Genomic DNA, 18,132 nt, shown 5'->3' with positions numbered 1-18,132 from the left:
CTTAATATGACTTAGTTCGTCATCTCTAGAATCTAAAATTATGATCTAGAAGTTTATTTACATTAAAGGAGCTTCTAGAACAAATTTATCGTCAAAAAAGAGCATTTTTCGTCATTGTTTATTTGTTAATAATTGCAAAATGCATGATTGATGCAAAACTAATATAGTAGTGCATAGTTCTAACATTAACAAATATAGAACAGTTTATTTCACGATCATACGATGTAACAGAATTATCGATCATACGATGTAACTCAATTATATTTAAAAAACCGAAGAAAATAAAGTGGGAAGCAGTGGCGCCGACTTGAAAAACTTTTTTTGGGGGGGGGCAAGAGGAAAATTTCTAACGACCTTTTTTTTAGGCTAGAGAGATAAAAGTTAAAAACATTTTCACATATTACATTATATCATTTCTTATCAAAAATTGGAAAGTTCCCTAGCATTTTACAAACAGCCCGCAAGAATAATGCCGCAGGTTCTAAAATAGCTTCAAATATAAGTATGCTTCATATATAAGTATGCAAGCTTTAATATCTTATACACTTACATATATTTTTATTTACATTGCACAAAATTAAGAAAGTTTATTTCAAATATTCAAGAAAGAAAGCTTATTTTCCTTATTTTTAATTGGTAGTCTGATACGAGCTTAAGCTGTGCGCGCGGTTTCTTAAAAAAAAAACTTTCAAAAAGATAAAAATTATTGGGGGGAGGGGCCAAAAGTGCTCTGCCCTCCCTAAGTCGGCGCCAGTGGTGGGAAGTATTCCCACCGGGGTTGCCACCCATCTTGATTTTGCCGGAATTATCTCGATTTTTCAATCTTTGTCCCGCGTCCCGACACAATAGCGGCCGGGACGCTAAAAGTCCTGATTTTCAGGAATTGATAAAATTTGTAAGCCAAATGCAGTATCCAAAGAGAGCTTCAAAGACTTTAGAACCCTGTTTTAGCATCTGGAATAAATAGATGCCTCTGATATTGAATATAATCATCGTCTGCAATAAATAGGTGTCTCTGATATCAGATAACTGATATTTGATTGTTATTATTATGTAGTACATAATTTTAAGCTACGTACATATTTTGTGCTGTAAGTATGTTTAAATTTAAACTGTATTTCCTGATATATCTATTGCTAATTGAAAGTGCGTAATGTGATATGTGAGTAATGTGACAGATGACGTGAACTACATACAATGGCTGTGTTGCAATATTCACTGCCAGACTATCACGAGTGTCAGTGTGTACCAATATTTGTGGTACAAATCGAATATCGGAATGCAGTCTTATACTACATGTAACCATTCTATACCATAGTGTCCACTTTTATCAATGAAAATTACTATAATCGGCTTAACTTACTTTTTCAGTTCTAAAAATTAGAAAATGATGAAAAGCAAGTTAAACCAAAATTAAAATTAATCCACGTTCGTAGAAATGGACATAAGTGTCTAATCTAAGCTGGGTTTGCTTTGAATGTTTTCATGCTAAAAGCATTATTCTATTTTTTTCAATATGCATTGAGTAATGAAGATAGAGAATATTTTTAGCACAAAAGCGTTCAAAGACGCAGCCTTAATCTAATTAAAATAAAAATGTTATGCAACCAGTTCTGTTTATATGTTTTTTTCGCATTACGTCACGCATTACACACTAAATATGAATATGTCTGATATGAATGACTCTAACTTATCAAAAGACCAGGAACCTGAACCAGGAGTATTAAAGTCGTTAAAAAAAATAAAGCGTACGTACAAATTTCGTGTTGAATGGTTGAAAACTTTTCCTTGGTTAAGTGATAATTTTATGGAATTTTATGAAAAATATAAAAAATGAAACAAAAATTTATCGATTTCACATGGCGGTATTAATGATGTAAAATATCATGCCAATAAAATAGGACATAAAAAGATATCAATAATTGAAAAAACTTCATATAAAATGAGTAATTTTTATACGAAGCCAGACTCTTATAAATCAGACAAAATTTTTTTTACTGAATTAATTAATGTTTTTCACTATGTTAAACATAGTATATCTTATAATTAACTAAACTGTAAAATTAAACTATTACCACAGTTTTTTTCTGATTCTGTTATTGCAAACTTTCATGTGGAAGAACAAAGTCTGAAAGTAATGTCAAAGAAGTTCTTAGCTCTGAAGCTGAAAAAATAGTTATAAGAGCGTTAAAAAATCTTGAAACAGTTTCAGAAATTCCAATACATTGTAATAAAGTTTATGACAGATATTTCAAACAAAGGAAATAAAAAAATGTATCCGATTTGTATGCAATACTTTTCATTTGAGAAAGGATATCAAAGTTACCAGATTTTTTTTAATGCTTTTGAAACATCTAATGCAATAACTAATAATATATTAGATGTACTACATAAATTTAATTTGGATATAATTACATTTCTATACTAAGTGCAAATAACACAAATGTTAATTTTGATAAACATAAATTACCTATACACTATTAAAAGAAAAAAAATCCAAATTTATTAAAAGCTAATTGTCTTGCTCATTATTAATAACATATTCAAATATGCTTTAAATAAGTTAGATATAGATGTAGAAAGTGTAGTTCTCAAAATTTATTCTCATTTTTAATCATAATCTTTAAAAAGAGAAAACTTGAGAGTTTGTAGAATTTGCGGATCTTGAATGGCTGTAACTAAACAAACATGTACCTACAAGATGGCTCTCTCTCGGGCAAGCCATTGAAAATATATTAAAATTTTATTCCGTTTTAATGCATTATTTTTTATCTCTTAAAGAAGATTGTCCAAATGCTCTCAAGATAGTTCTGTTAATAAATTTGAAAATAATATAAAAAAACATCAATAAATATCACTGTACTTACATTTTTGCGCAAATATATGCTGTTTCAGAAGACTAGCTTACAATTACAAAACACACACACAAAGACTACATCAACAAAACTACTTAATATTATGGAAAACTTACTTAAATGTATTAAATTAAGAATTAAAGAACAATATTTTGGCTCACATATTCGGATCAAAAAAATTGCAGATGAAACAATTTTAAAACAAGCAGAAATTGATTTTAATATTTTTTATAAAAATGTATGTGATTATCTTATTGATCATTTTAATTTTAATGATACAAATCCACTTAAACAGATTCAGCCTTTGTCCTTAAAACAAAATCTTTGTTATAATAATATCGTTAAAGCTGCTATAGTATTAAGACTTGATAATAAAATATCAATGGACAAATTATTTAATGATTACTATAGCAAAACCATTGATAATGAATTCTCTTACCGAAGATATCAGTGTAGATAAAAAATGATAAATATTCAAGAAAGTAAAGGATGAAAAACTAAATAAATTATCAATTTATTGTATCTTATGCATTGAACATTCCACCATCCAGCGCATTTATAGAGCATTTTCGTACATAACGTTAAAGTGGACAGATATTAGATATCGATGTTCAGTAGAATTAATTAGATCTGAACTTCTAATATCTATAAATTTTGATGTCTTGTAATGAATTTATACAACAACTTAAAAATGACAAAAAGCTTATTAATGCTACTCAAAATAACAAAAAAATACGTGTGGAACCAAAAATAAATTTTAAAATTATTTTATTATTATTTTAAAGCTATGATATGCTTTTGTTTAACTAATATTACTAACTGATATTTTTTAACTGATAGAATTAATGTTGTTAATTTTGTTTTATTTAATTTTATTTCAAAGTTTTCATTTTTATGTTTAAATCTTTTCTATGATGTGTAATAATATGAAAATAGACTTATAAAAAAAATGTACTATGTAAATAAACTTGTAAATATTTCACCCCCCCTCCCCCGCTAATTGGAAAGCTAGTTTTTATTCAAAGAAAAGTGACAACCCTGTTTCCCACCACCCCTGAAAGAATTAAGCCCAAACGAACCAAATTGTTAACAATTTTCAGTAATTTAATTTGTAATGTTAAAGGTCTATAAAAAATTTGAAGAGTTTTTTTCTACGTAAAAGCTTACGCTCTTTCAGAATCTACAGAATCTATTATCAAAATTTGTGTAAAATAAAGCTAAAAAAAGTTATGGTGACTTTTAAGTAAAAAAATGCAAAAAATCGCCAAAACTTTTTTTTCAATATATTCTTTCATATTAAAATAGTATAAAACTCCAACTTTTTTTGCAATTATCGGTGCACAAAATAATTGTACTTTAAGGGTATATTTTTCAAATTTGCCAGAATTGTCATTTTCATTGAAAAATGACTAAATCGCAAAAATTTCCGAATTGTATTTTTTCCAATAACACAAGCATACAAAAAAAACTGGTTGGTCCGGTAGACCAGACTATGTCCGTATGTATTTTAACCCGCTGAATCCGAATCCAAGGTCAGAATTGTTGAATTGCCTTATTTTTTCCTAACCGCAAAAAAAAACAAGAATTAGATATAATAGAATAAGGGAGTGAATTTTCTACGCTATTCACTCATAGAAGCTCAGATTTGTCATACGTATTGTATTTTCCTCGGGTAATGTAGTTACGCAAGCTTACACACTTTATTATACAGGTTAATCCTCTGCCTACACACCTTATTTTTCTCCCGATTCCTATACACAGAGTTTACGCTAACCCCAAAATTTCGTTGACTTATATCTCCAAATGTATTTAATCAATTTTAATTTTTTTTTTAATCGAAAGGAAAAAATCTCAGAATTATGATGATCTTGGCTGAAAAGTCAAAAATATTAAAAGAAAAGAGATTTTTTTAAAAGAATGAGAAAAGAACGAAAAATTTTTGTAAAAATTTGCCTTTTTTTCAAACGCCTGTATTTATTAGAAAAAAATAAATAAAGTAATTAAAATGGTGATCAATGGAAAGGGGAAAAGTTGTACTTTAAGAATCTATCGTCAGTTTTTTTATTCTGTTCAAAAAATATATTTATTTTGTAATGTAAATTTAGTAAAAAATGAATGCAGTTTAAACCCAATAGTAAAAATAGTAATATTTATTTAAAAAACATAATTATTAATACAAAAAATATTTATTAAAAATAATTTTTTTTTGTTATAGAAAAAATTTTTAATTTGTAATGCTACAATTGCAGCATATTTTCGAAAAGTGATCGCGACATTGGTAATATATATAAGTACTGTATGCGTAAATGAGATACGTAATGAACAAAAAAATAACTTTACTTACCCTTCAAATTTGAAACTACCATTTTTTTTTACGTTCCCTACACATGTGGTAACTGTAACCCCAACACACACTTTCGATGCTCCTACTTCTGTTGTTTTCAGAACATTCACAACGCCCAAAGAGGAATAAGTAGAGCACAGTTCAAACCCCCCCCCCTGGTTCTAGCGTCCTCTTGCTAAATATTTTTCAGTAGCGAACATTTCAAAATCGACTGGGATTACCGTAACCCCATGTGTAGGCAGAGGGTTAAGAAAAAATAAGCCAATTCAGCAATTCTGACCTTGAATTCGGATTCAGCGAGTCAAAATACATAAGGATTGACTAGTCTGGTTCGTTGGATCAACCATTTTTCTTTTTTTGCGTGCTTGTGTAATTCATAAATTTCAAATAACTAACAGCTTATTATTATCACTAAAAATAATGTGATTAATATTCGCAATTTCGATCAAATACGCAATTTTTAATATGGCGGATTCAATATGGTGACTAAAAAGATGCTAAAATCGTCGATTTTTTTACATTTTTTCTATTTCTCCATGAATCCTTTTTTAAAAACTGTTTTATGCATGATCTATTATCAATTTATAAATTTATTTATTAGTATATATCAATAGACATAAAGGGCATAGCGGAATAAGCAGGTGAAATCTGCCCCCGCACTAATCGAGCTCAAATTGATATCATTAGTTGACACCCTTGAGATGTAAAACTTCTTCAAAAATTAGCTACAAAATTGCATTTTTTGGGGAGTTATGGAGGGGGAATGAAAAATAAAGTGGTTTTTTCGAAAATGATTGGACCTATTTTAATGAAAAAAATATATGTTGTAAACATCGTTTAGACAAGTTTAAGGAAATTTTAAGTAATTTTTGTGATAAAAAAAACCCGATAAAAAATTTTTGAATTCTTTATCAATTTTTTTGGAAGTGATAGTTCCCTCACTCACAGATACCCAACTCACAGATACCCAAATTGAAATAAATTAACCCACTTTTCGAAAACTTATCTACCAAATTGGGTCCGCCATATTAAATTTTTTAATTTGGATTTCAAATTTATAATTAACAATCCTAAAAACCCCCAGACACTCAAATTAAAATAAACTAACTTATTATTCATTAATTTCGTCCATCATACCCATCTTAAATTTTGAAAATTTTCAAATTCTGACTCCAGACTTGAATTCAGCGATCTGAAAAACTCATGTATACGAAATTTCATAAAAAACGCATGTAACAAAATGTATGCTTAAGGTTAATAATCAACAATTTCTATTTTAAATTTACTACCTCATAACTTTATAAATTTATGTCCACTGATATATACTAATAAATAAATTTATAAACTAATAATAGTTTGTGTATAAAAGTATATAAAAGTGTATAAAAGTTTTCGAGAAAAGATTTATAGAAAAATTTAAGAAAAACGTAAAAATCGATGATTAACTTTTTGGTCGCCATATTAAATCCGCCATGTTAAAAAAGTGTATTTGATCGAAAATAAGCTAAAAATATCATTATTTTCTATAATACTAAACGGTTAGTTATCCAAAATGTATAAATTATTGTGGAAAAAATATGATAATTCGTAAATTTTTGCGATTTAACCGCTAGCAATATAAATAATAATGACAATGTTAACAAATTTAAAAAATATACCCTTAGAGTACAACTATTTTGTGCACCGATGGTTGCAAAAAGAGTTAGAGTTTCATACCATTTCAATGTAAAAAAATATTTAAAAAAGTTTTTACGATTTTTTCGCATTTTTCTACTTAAAAATCGCTATAACTTTTTTGGTCGCTATAACATTTTATTTTATACAAATTTTGACGATAGATCCTAAAAAAGCGTAAAATTTTATGTAAGAAATGATACTTTTCAAATTTTTTATAGATTTTTAACATTGCAAATAAAGTCGCTGAAAATTATGAAAAAAGCGTCCGCTTGGGCGTTAATAAATTAATATACATATTAAACTTCAAAATTTTTTTATTGCGTTTAAAACTGGCGGCGCAAAAATTATTATAAAAAACATCTTTTTTTAAAGGTGCTCTAGGGCTTGCAGACTAGCAATATTATTAGTTAACCTATCACTAACAAAAAATTTCTTTTAATCTACATTACCTAGTAAAACACGTACAGAATTAAAAAAATTTTGTTTTCTTGAAAAAATAGCAACCATTTAAAGTCAGAGTAGTGTTTTTAAGTAAAAATTAACGTAAAAAAACTGACGGTTCAGAACTTAGTTTTCAATTAATCGAATTCCGTACGTGTTACCTCGCGGAATTGTTTTAAAAATACTATTAAAATTTCAAGTAAACCAAACCAAAATTGTTGAAGTTATGCTGCAAGCCAATTAAAAAAATGTTTCGAGAAAAACGCGTTTAAAGGTTTCCAAACCAATTTTACATGTAAAAATTGTTAGGTTTCAAATTTATCTTTATTTCGCGATGTCAGAACCACACTGAGAAAAAAATTCTTTAAATACATTTAAGAAACTCGGTTTCTTATTACAAACAAATATTTTTTTACAGCAACAAAACAATGTATGCTAGCAAATAAATATTTTATTTTTTTAAATAAATCATTTCGTACATTTTTGATTTTGTTCCTCTAAGTAATGATTTAATGACATCAATAGTATCATTATTAAACTGAAAAAAATCATTTCTTTGTAATAAGAAAACCGAGTTTCTTAAATGTATTTAAAGAAATTTTTTTCTCAGTGCATATAGTTGCCCTTCTACGGTGATATTTTTCTCTTTGTCTTTGTGAGATAAAGATCTAGACAAGCGCGCCTCTTTTGCGGCGTCCATGAGCGAGCGTTCAATCTGCTTTAAGGTACCGCACAAACTTGCATAAGCGCATAAACACTATGCAAGTTTATGTGGATATATCTTTACATGCATCTCGTTAGCCTCTACACAATTATTGTAGCAAAGTTGGTCCAATAACGATATCTAGCAGCTCCATAATTTTTATAATACTCCATAAGTCGTCATTAAACATACAAACTGCAATATCAGCAACTACGTCACTCTTCAAGGTGCGATTAAGAGGATCCTGGAGTGCCTTTAAAATTTGATCGAGGTCGATAATGTAAAGTCATTCATGCATATCATTAATGAGATTTGATATACATTTCTCTTACAGATTTGGAAATCTTTTTCCAGAATTAAAGTATACATATTAATATCTGTGAATTGGATTTTATATCGAGAAAACAACTTTTTTTTCATATTGCTCTACTTATCAACTTTTTACGCGTATAGAACCTAAATTTTCGCTTTTTTATTTTCCAATTTGCGGAATGCGAATCTTTTTTTCTAGGCTTCTAATCTTATCTCTAATTGCACGATATTGTTCCTAAAAGTTTTTTTCTAGGGAACGACGAGATCATTTTAGGTATATAAACTGTAAATTTTTCGTACAAATTTTGTATAAAAAGCAAATATTGTCATTAGGAGACTAACAAATAACAATTTTTTTATTTATCAGAACAAATCGTACGTTGCCCTCTTTATTTTTGTGCGTACTTTAATCGTATAAAAGGATTTTGGATTGTTATTACAATTTGAAAATCCAAGTTCGCAAAAAAATGTCGGTAACTATGTCACTCCAGGATCCCCTTAACAAACTCAGTAAAGATCATATCAGTTTTATACTTTCTGCATCCAACTGCTTGAGAAATGGCACTTATTACAGATACAAAATTAACAAATCGATAATTAAAAGTTATTTACTTTTACATCATATTTGTCTTGAGATTATTTTAATTTTTTCGCGGACACACTCAAATCTTCAGAACTCAATTCCGCTTCAAAACAAATTAACAATCATACTGTCTAATAGAAAACTCACCACTTTGACTTTCCATATCTCTGAAACTAATCATATGCTCATCTTAAAAGAGTGACCGCAAAAATCGCTCCTTTTGCGGCCTACGATTTCGGAGTTAAATTGTATGCCAAACAATATAATAGCTTATGAGACTTTAATCACACAAAAGTTTTAAAGGGATAGACCACCTTGCAGGACTTACGGAAAATCATATGTAAATTAGTGCATTAAAAAAAACAGTAATGTTTTTTTTTAATGCACTAATATACATACTAAAATTTTGTTGCAAGGCCTTTATTCTACTACTTTTAAAGAATAAAAAAAAAGTATTTTTTTAAATTTCATTATTAAAAAATAGCAGATCTATTGCCGTTCTACTAAAACGCCTTTTATCCAACTAGCGTTGCGGGGTTGTCAAACACTCTTTGAACAAAAAACAAAAATTTCTCATTTTTTACATATTAAAAACTAACGAAGTACATATAAATTTTAAGGTAAATTAAAAAATATTTTTTATAGCCATTTTTTGTTATTCATTTTTCGATCAAAAATAAAATTCTTTTTTAAAAAGTTGCCATTTTCTTTCAAATATATATTTTGAAATTTCCGTATCTATTATATTAGTTTTTAGTACATAAAAAATGAGAAATTTTGGTTTTGTTTTCTAGGTCAAAGAGTGTCTGAAAATTCCGCAACGCCAGTTAGTCGTCGTAAATAAAAGGCGTTCCAGTAAAACAGCATAGGTTCGCCATTTTTTAATAAAAAAATTTTTTTATAGTTTCTTATTATTTTTGCAAAGTAGTAGAATAAAGGCCTTACAACAAAATTTTATTAACATTCACTATTTTCTTTATAAAAATTCACTGATTGTTACGCGCGCGCTCGCGGAAATGAGGAAACACTCTTTTAATTCTCAAAACAAACGATTTTATTAGAAGCGTTTACAACGACTGAATTGGCTCGATGCCTCTTAACAACAGTTTGTTGATTCCCGTCAATTCCGTTGCCCGGCTCCAGACAGCTGACCGCCGCCACCGAACGACATCGCCGATTTGACAGCTGACTCGTGGCCGGAGAGTATACCGGGCAGCGCGTAACAATACATATAATTTTCAGTCCTCCAAGGTGGTCTGCCTCCATAACTTTAGGTAACAGTTAGTTTTGAAGATATGAGGGGTCAAAAATCACCAGTGTATTAATTAAATTACGTAAAAGCATGATTTTTATAAAACTTAAAAATTTTTAAACCCTTTTTCCTGACGTTTTTTAGTCGCTAAAAAGGAATCTAAAATCAGATTTTCAACATTTAAAATGGCTTGATAAAAAATGGCGGCTAAACTTAAAAATGCTGCAGTTTTTTGAAACTCAGTTTCAAAATCATTTAACTTAAGGTTTTCTGGGTCGCTGAAAATAAATGTAAAGTCAGATTTTCGAAAATCAAAATGGCAGATTCAATATAGCAAACTACATTTAAAAAGTTATAATTACAATAACTCTTGGTCTAGTAACTTAAGGTTTGCTGCTGCAAGTTTTTTGAACTGCTAAAACTAATTGTTGAAGAATTATATACTAAGATCATTATCAGTATATACTAAAGTACAAAAACATTAAAAAAAAATTTTTTAGTGTAGTCTGCCATATTGAGTCCATTTGATTTTCGAAAATCTGGCTTTACATTTATTTTCAGCGACCCAGAAAACCCCAAAATAAATGGTTTTCAAACTGAGTTTAAAAAAACTGTAGTAATTTTTAAGTGTATCCACCAGTTTAGATCAATCATTTTAAGTGTTAAAAATCTGATTCGTTTTTAGCAACCCAAAAATCATTAAGAAAAACGATTTTAAATTTTTTAAGTCGCATAAAAATCATGCTTTCATGTAATTTAGTTAATATACTGGTGACCACTCATTATCGAAACCAACTGTCACCTCAAATTAAAACTTTTATATAATTAATGTTATCATAAGGCATTGTTGGGATACAATTTAACTAACACTAAAATCGGCCACAAAAGGGACAAAAAAACAATCTATTTTGCGGTCGCTCTTTTCTCTGGATCATCAATACTAATCATTTAGCATAAAATTTAATTCAAAATGCAATTGTTCCAAAATGGGCAATTTTTTAAGTAGTCTGTCAAATTTAATAAGTTTAAAAAATTAAAAAATATCATAAAACTCATGTGTTATTTTTAAGAAAGTCAGAAATAAAGAAATAAATACGAGCCTTAGCTATATAAGTTGCGTTCATCTTATTAAATTTAATGTGCAGTGTTATATAATTAGAGATAACTGTATAACTGACAAACGCAATCAAGGAACAATAAATAAATACAAAATAAACAAATAAATAATAAATGAACAATAAATAAATACAAACACAATGTGACAACAAGTCAAACAAACCTATCTTTTGAATTAATATTGTATGCACTCAATAACCCTATCATAAATAACATTTAAATTTCGATATCTTTCTATAAATTTATCACATTTGTATTTTTTTTATAAAGTACATTTCCGCTATAAAATTAACACTATCAAAAACCTTGTTGATTGTGCTTCTATCTAATAACAAATTCCATAAAACTAACATAAAATTAGAGATATTGATTTATAATTGTTTCTCAAAAGAATTAATGAACATATTTTAAAAAAATTAAAGAATTAAAAAATCGGCTCAAAAATCCCAATAGTGTGAATAAAAAATTTAATATTAAGAGATGCGTAGCCTTGCCGTTTTTTGACAAATTTTGTGTAAATATTAAGACATTTAAACAAATATGGATTAGATACTGTTTTCAAAATCCCACCAAAACTTGACGTTTTAATAAAAAAAGGAAAAGATATGCTAAAGATGACAAAAAAAACTAGAATTATTGTACTATACTTGAAAAGGATCAGAATTTTGATCAAAACATTGTGTTAATAACATTGTAATTTTTTACTAATAAAAAAATTACTAATTCAATCAATTTTTAAGTTTAATATTCTTCATAGTAAATCTTAAACTGGACATGGGCTTCAACAAGTTTTAAGGATGTATCGGACATACAATCTTAGACAAAAGTGCATGAAAGTTGAAATACTTAAATCTCTACACCTAACGCATAGTAAATCTAAATGTAAGAAACTTGAATAATAGTTGGAGTCTTATTTTTACTCTTACAAAGATATTTTTCACGTATTTGCGATTTTTTCACTTATGAGTTTAAACTTTTGACAGTGAAAATGAACAATTATCTCAAGTTATATTTTATTTCTTTAAAACGGTGTAGTGAAGACAATTGAAACTTGGTTATTTTCATCCATTTATATACTAGATGTACAAAAAAATTCAAAACACTGGTACTATTTCTTCTATATTTTTTTAGCTGTTTTATCCATCAAGATTGTCTTTTTCCATAAGATAGAAAAAGATTTTACCATGTAAAATCAATAAAAATTAAAATAGTTATAACTCAGCAACCATTTAGTGGATGCTGAGTTTTTTGCAGTACATTAGGAAAACTAAAAGAATAATTTCACAAATTTTTAGCAACTTTGTACCACTTTAAACTTCAGTCCGATACATCCTTAATTTATAATGTATCTCAAAAACTATAGATTTTTTTGAAAAAAAAATGTTAAAACATTTTTTGTAATAAATATATTCAATTTTAAACTCGCACAATTAAATTTAAAAAAATTTAAATAAAAGAATATAGATTAAATATGTGAAAACACAACTCACAGAATACATCTTACTCTGTTACAGCTAGATCTTCATGCTGATGTTTACTTGTAATTTTATACATCTTTTAATGTTCACTAAATTGTGTATTAAATAAAATCTTCAATCTTTATTACCATAATAAATACCACAGCTATAAAATAAACTAGATTAGTAATATTGCGATATTAAATTAACAATCAATTTACTAATGATATTAATAAACATCAATTTCTCTGTTTCCCCCAGAATGTAAATAATTTCATTATGAAAACATCAGTCAGGGATCAAACTTGGGACCTGCAACTTTCTAGGGCAAGTGTCTTAGGGACCCAGACCAAAATAAAATTATGGTTCGGTTTCAGTTAGGGTTTAATAAAATATTTAAAAACGAATTCAATTTCAGTATAACAGGTTCTAATTTTTTGACAAATAAAGAAAACTAAAAACCGTTTACATTACAATTTTTTTGGTTGTGGTTCTTCATTTTTCAATTCTTAATAAATAATAATAGTAGTTAATGGTATTTAATATTTATTAATTTAAATAATTGAGTGTGTAAAAGAAACAAATACTGAATTGAATTGTCCTCATAAGTCATTGCACAACAGAAAAGAAAAAAAGAACTAAGAACCAATTGGTCCAGATCCCCAATTTCAATAAGAGAATATGAATCAAAGTAGTATAAATGCATATAGAATATGCCTTACTCAGTCATAGCTAGATCTTCATATTGATATTTACTTGTATTTTATATACCTTTTAAAACAATTTTATCAAAAAATAAGTTCAAAGTTAAAGATGCATAAAAAAATAAAAATAAATTTTTTAAATAAAAAAATAACTTGCCAAGTGTTTACAATTAACACACAAATGTATGATTAAACAATAAATAAGTAAATCAAATCGACTTCCTGGCAAATTAGTTTATTAGATAAACAATGTTTCGATCATTGATTCTGGTTCTTTTCAGATATAAATAAAATATAATTAAACAATTACTACAATTATAATCCATATATATTTATGTGAATTATTTTTAACTGTATTCATAGTAAAAAATGTTGACAAATGCAAGACGATATGCATTCAGTACTATAGATAAATTATATATTCACGAACTAAATTGATTAGCCTCATCTAGGATTACTTTCCTAAATTTCCTCTTTAAACAAAATTTTTATTAAAAATCTAGTTTATGTTACAGATACTGTAAGCTTTTTTAATATTTTTCTCAAAAAATGTTTCTGAATCAGACCTAAGTTGATCAGATAAATGAACATATGTTGGGCTGATATGCCACGACATTGTATGTATGTGATAAATTAGAAATATTAAAACTTTCAATTTAAAAATTACTTTTTATTTATTTTTCAATCATTACTTTTCTTTTTAATAATTATCTTTAGAATTCATAGAATTTTAGCATATTTTAAAGTGTTCTTTTATTAATTTATATTAAAATATACTTTGCATTATTTTTTTCTTAGAATAAAATTACTTTTTTAACCTCAAACATAATATTGGATTACAAATATACTGCAAGTTGTTTCCTTCCTAGGTATTCTGCAAGCAGTCCATTTTTAAAGATGGACTGAAATCGCTATTATATTATATGAATCTCTTCATTTTTTTCATGACAAAGATTATATAATCCACATTTGAGATTAAAAAAATGTTTACTGTTTTAGGGTTAATATTTTTAGAATTTAATCATATTTTAGCATTTTTCAATGTTCAACTTCTGTTAATAAATCTACAAAATGTCTTGCATTTCATTACTTTCTTATAATGTGTAGTTAATTATCTTTAGAATTCCTTAAAATTAATTTTGCACTATTGTAAGTGCAATGTAAGTGCTGAATAATTTTTATTTCTAGTTTCAACAATTTCAGAGTTATTAATATCAGTAATTCAATTTCATCAGGAAATACAATAAAATAAATAAATACAATAACGAATAAAATGTCATATTTAGTCTTACTGGATCCACTTTGTCCCAATTGTTGTATTTCCCAATAAAATCCAATGTCATAACATGTCCACATACAGAAGTCATTTTAAAATTTACGGTCTCGGATCTAAATTGACCTATCCATTCATGAACGGAACAGGAGCCGTTTAGCCCTAAAGAAAAATATATATGAAGAAAATATTAAGAAAGTGGAAAGAGGATAAGTAATTCGAATTATCAACATACCTTTTCTGGTACTACATCGTCCACTGCTCAATATATTAGCCAGCGATGCTGCTAAAGAAGGTTTTTCGGCCACCATCAAAGCGGTCTTCATTTTGCCACAATATTTTTATTCACACAACGTTGCAAATAAGGAATTACTTTGCAACTGAACAGATATTAAGATCTAAACGAAGGCAATTTACTTGTTTGGGTCGGGTCTTCAATAAGCCGGGTGATGGCCGAATGTACAATAGGGCCAGTATTCATAGATCGATCTAATGGCCGGTATTCATTAGAGACCTTTGAGTATATATACATGGAAGAAGAATGCCAGCCACAGGCCGGTATTCATAGGCCGGTATTCATAGTCGGATCTTATATTTAAGATCATCTTAAGTACTGTCTTAAGATGTCATCAGCCAATCACAGAGCCGTATTAGCATTTTAAGACATTGCTTGAGACGATCTTTAAATAAGATTCGACTATGAATACCGGCCATAGTCAAATCTTATTTCAAGATCGTCTCAAGCAATGTCTTAAGATGCTAATACGGCTCTGTGATTGGTTGATGGCATCTTAAGACAGTACTTAAGATGATCTTAAATATAAGACCCGACTATGAATACCGGCCACAGACTTCTATAATATACTAGACTGCTAACCTTGATTCCCTAGGCGTACCAGTATATGGCCGGAATTCATAGGCCGGTATTCATAGTTGGATCTTATATTTATAATAAGATCATCTTAAGGGAATGCTGGAGTCGTCTGTTTTACCGATTGAACGTTATTATTTTTAATTAGGCCTATTTTTTTACTGATTTCATAGAATTAAAAATCCTTTTCTAGAATTAAAGTATAGACAATAACAAATAGTGCCTCCCTATAATTTCATGTAAAAAACAAAAAAGTTAGTAAATTATACTTTTGTGCAGTCGTCTCGTATCTTTCATTTGCAACACATAAGTTTTAAAAACTTTGTAAGTACAAATAACTAGTACGCACTAATCTTATTATATGAAAAAATAATAAAATGCTTGCAGAAATAAGCTAGAAGCTTTAGTATAAGAAAAAAGCCTCAGAGAAAATTTCGTATATATGTGTGAGTGAGGAATCGATACGAGGCGGTTCGAGGATAAAAACAGAGCACTAGTTTAATTCACAGATTAATATTAATACGTGTATTTTAATTCTAGAAAAGAATTTTTTAATCTATGAAAGAAATATATACGAAATCTCATTAATAATGTGCACGAATGACTCTACATTATCGACCTCGATCAAGTTTGAGAGGCAGTCCAGCATCCCCACTGTCTTAAGATGCCATCAGCCAATCACAGAGCCGTATTAGCGGTAACCCGACAATTTCCTCAAAAAATGAAGGAGTGATGTTGGTACTAACAAAAGTCCGTAGGCACTAAATTTTAATTTTTGTGATTAGTAAAACTGCATCAGTAATAAATCTGTCAGCGCGAAAACATATGCGCGGTGCAAATACAAATAATAAATGAATCTACAATATAATGTCAAATAACCTGCTAATACACAAAAATTAAAATTTAGTGTTTAGGGACTTTCCTTAGTACCAACATCACTCCTCCATTTTTTGAGGAAATTGTCGGATTACCGTATTAGCATCTTAAGACATTGCTTGAGACGATCTTTAAATAAGATTCGATTATGGCTGGTATTCATAGTCGAATCTTATTTCAAGATCGTCTCAAGCAATATCTTAAGATGCTAATACAGCTCTGTGATTGGCTGATGGCATCTTAAGACAGTACTTAAGATGATCTTAAATATAAGATCCGACTATGAATACTGGCCTATGAATACCGGCCATAGTCGAATCTTAAGCCAGAGATACACGATGCTTGTTTTCGTGCTGGTTTGTTTGCTAAATGGAAATACTCTGTCCTGATTGGTGCATTTCTGAAGATAGATGTATATGCACCAATCAAGACAGAGTATTTCCATCCAGCAAACAAACCAGCACGAAAACAAGCATCGTGTATCTCTGGCTTTATTCAAGTTCCAGGTTAAGCACGATCTTGAGACGTCAATGCTGTTACTTCATTGGTTAAGTAAGTCTCAAGTCGGCTCAAAGCTAGATTTAAGACAATGCTTGAGCTTAAGATCGGTCTATGGCCGGTATTCATAGTCAAATCTTATTTCAAGATCGTCTCAAGCAATGTCTTAAGATGCTAATACGGCTCTGTGATTGATGGCATCTTAAGACAATACTTAAGATGATCTTAAATATAAGATTCGACTATGAATACCGGCCTATGAATCCCGTTCTATAATGTACATGTTGTACATGACTGAATAAAGGTACCTTTTCATTTGACGCTCTAACGCTGGATTTGAGCGTCAAAATAGATCACGTGATCAAAGTTGACGCTGGATAGTGAGAAGTGCATGAAAAGAATGCAGCGTTGAATTTCAAGCGTTAAATGGCTGTCTAAGCCCTTAAATTTAAGTGACGTTGTACAATTATTTCAAGTTTTAATATCAGAAATCTTAAAATTTTTTTTTAATTGGCTTGCCCGAAAAGACCCTTACGGAAAAAACATTCTAATTTTGAGAGTTTATACTCGATTTTGGGAGTTTACTTCAAAATTTAGGTGTATACGCTCAAATCTTTAGTATTTACACTAAAGATTGAGTGTTTATACTCGAACATTGAGTGTGTATACCCAATGATTGAGTGTACCAAAATTTGGATTTAAATACTGAATATTTGAAAATATGCTGTCAACATTTGGATATGACACTCAATAAATGAGTGTATACTTCCAACATAAAATGTAAACACTGAAACGTTGAGGATGTACACTCAACATCTATCGGTTGAAAGTATACACTTAATATTGAATGTGCACTCTCAAACGTTAGATTAGAAAATGTTAAATAAAAACAAAAACAAGAAAAGCAAGTTCAACCAAGATTAAAATTAATCTGCATTGGTAGAAATGGACATAAAACGAATATCTAAAATAAACATTCAACTGTAGAGTGTTCAGCTGGCTTTGAGTATTAATTTGAATATTACTTTCAACTTGGATGTTTGCCATCTAATTGAGTATTAATTTCAGTGTTATTGTTAAATTTAGAATTAACATTGAAATTAACACTCAATTAGATGGCGAACATTCAAGTTGAAAGTAATACTCAAATTAATACTCAAAGCCAGTTGA

At 28.7% G+C, this 18,132-nt stretch overlaps 1 protein-coding gene across 4 annotated transcripts in view; it reads right to left on the bottom strand.

Annotated features, from left to right (window-relative positions):
• The window catches only part of LOC105832135 (DNA topoisomerase 3-beta-1), a 172,750-nt gene extending 157,544 nt beyond the window's left edge, over nucleotides 1-15,206 (bottom strand). For all 4 annotated transcript variants that reach the window (XM_036291385.1, XM_036291384.1, XM_036291386.1 and 1 more), the window contains exons 1-2: nucleotides 14,953-15,206; nucleotides 14,737-14,879 (exon numbers count right to left, since the gene is read on the bottom strand). In XM_036291385.1, the coding sequence (XP_036147278.1) occupies nucleotides 14,737-14,879; nucleotides 14,953-15,043 (234 nt within the window). In that variant the 5' untranslated portion in view covers nucleotides 15,044-15,206. The remainder of the gene's footprint in view (nucleotides 1-14,736; nucleotides 14,880-14,952) is intronic.
• Between the last annotated feature and the right edge of the window lie 2,926 nt (nucleotides 15,207-18,132).

Source organism: Monomorium pharaonis, chromosome 8 (assembly GCF_013373865.1).
Source record: "Monomorium pharaonis isolate MP-MQ-018 chromosome 8, ASM1337386v2, whole genome shotgun sequence".
Lineage (NCBI taxonomy): Eukaryota > Metazoa > Arthropoda > Insecta > Hymenoptera > Formicidae > Monomorium > Monomorium pharaonis.
Note: the sequence above shows the minus strand (reverse complement) of the source record. Positions and strands in the feature narration are given on the sequence as shown.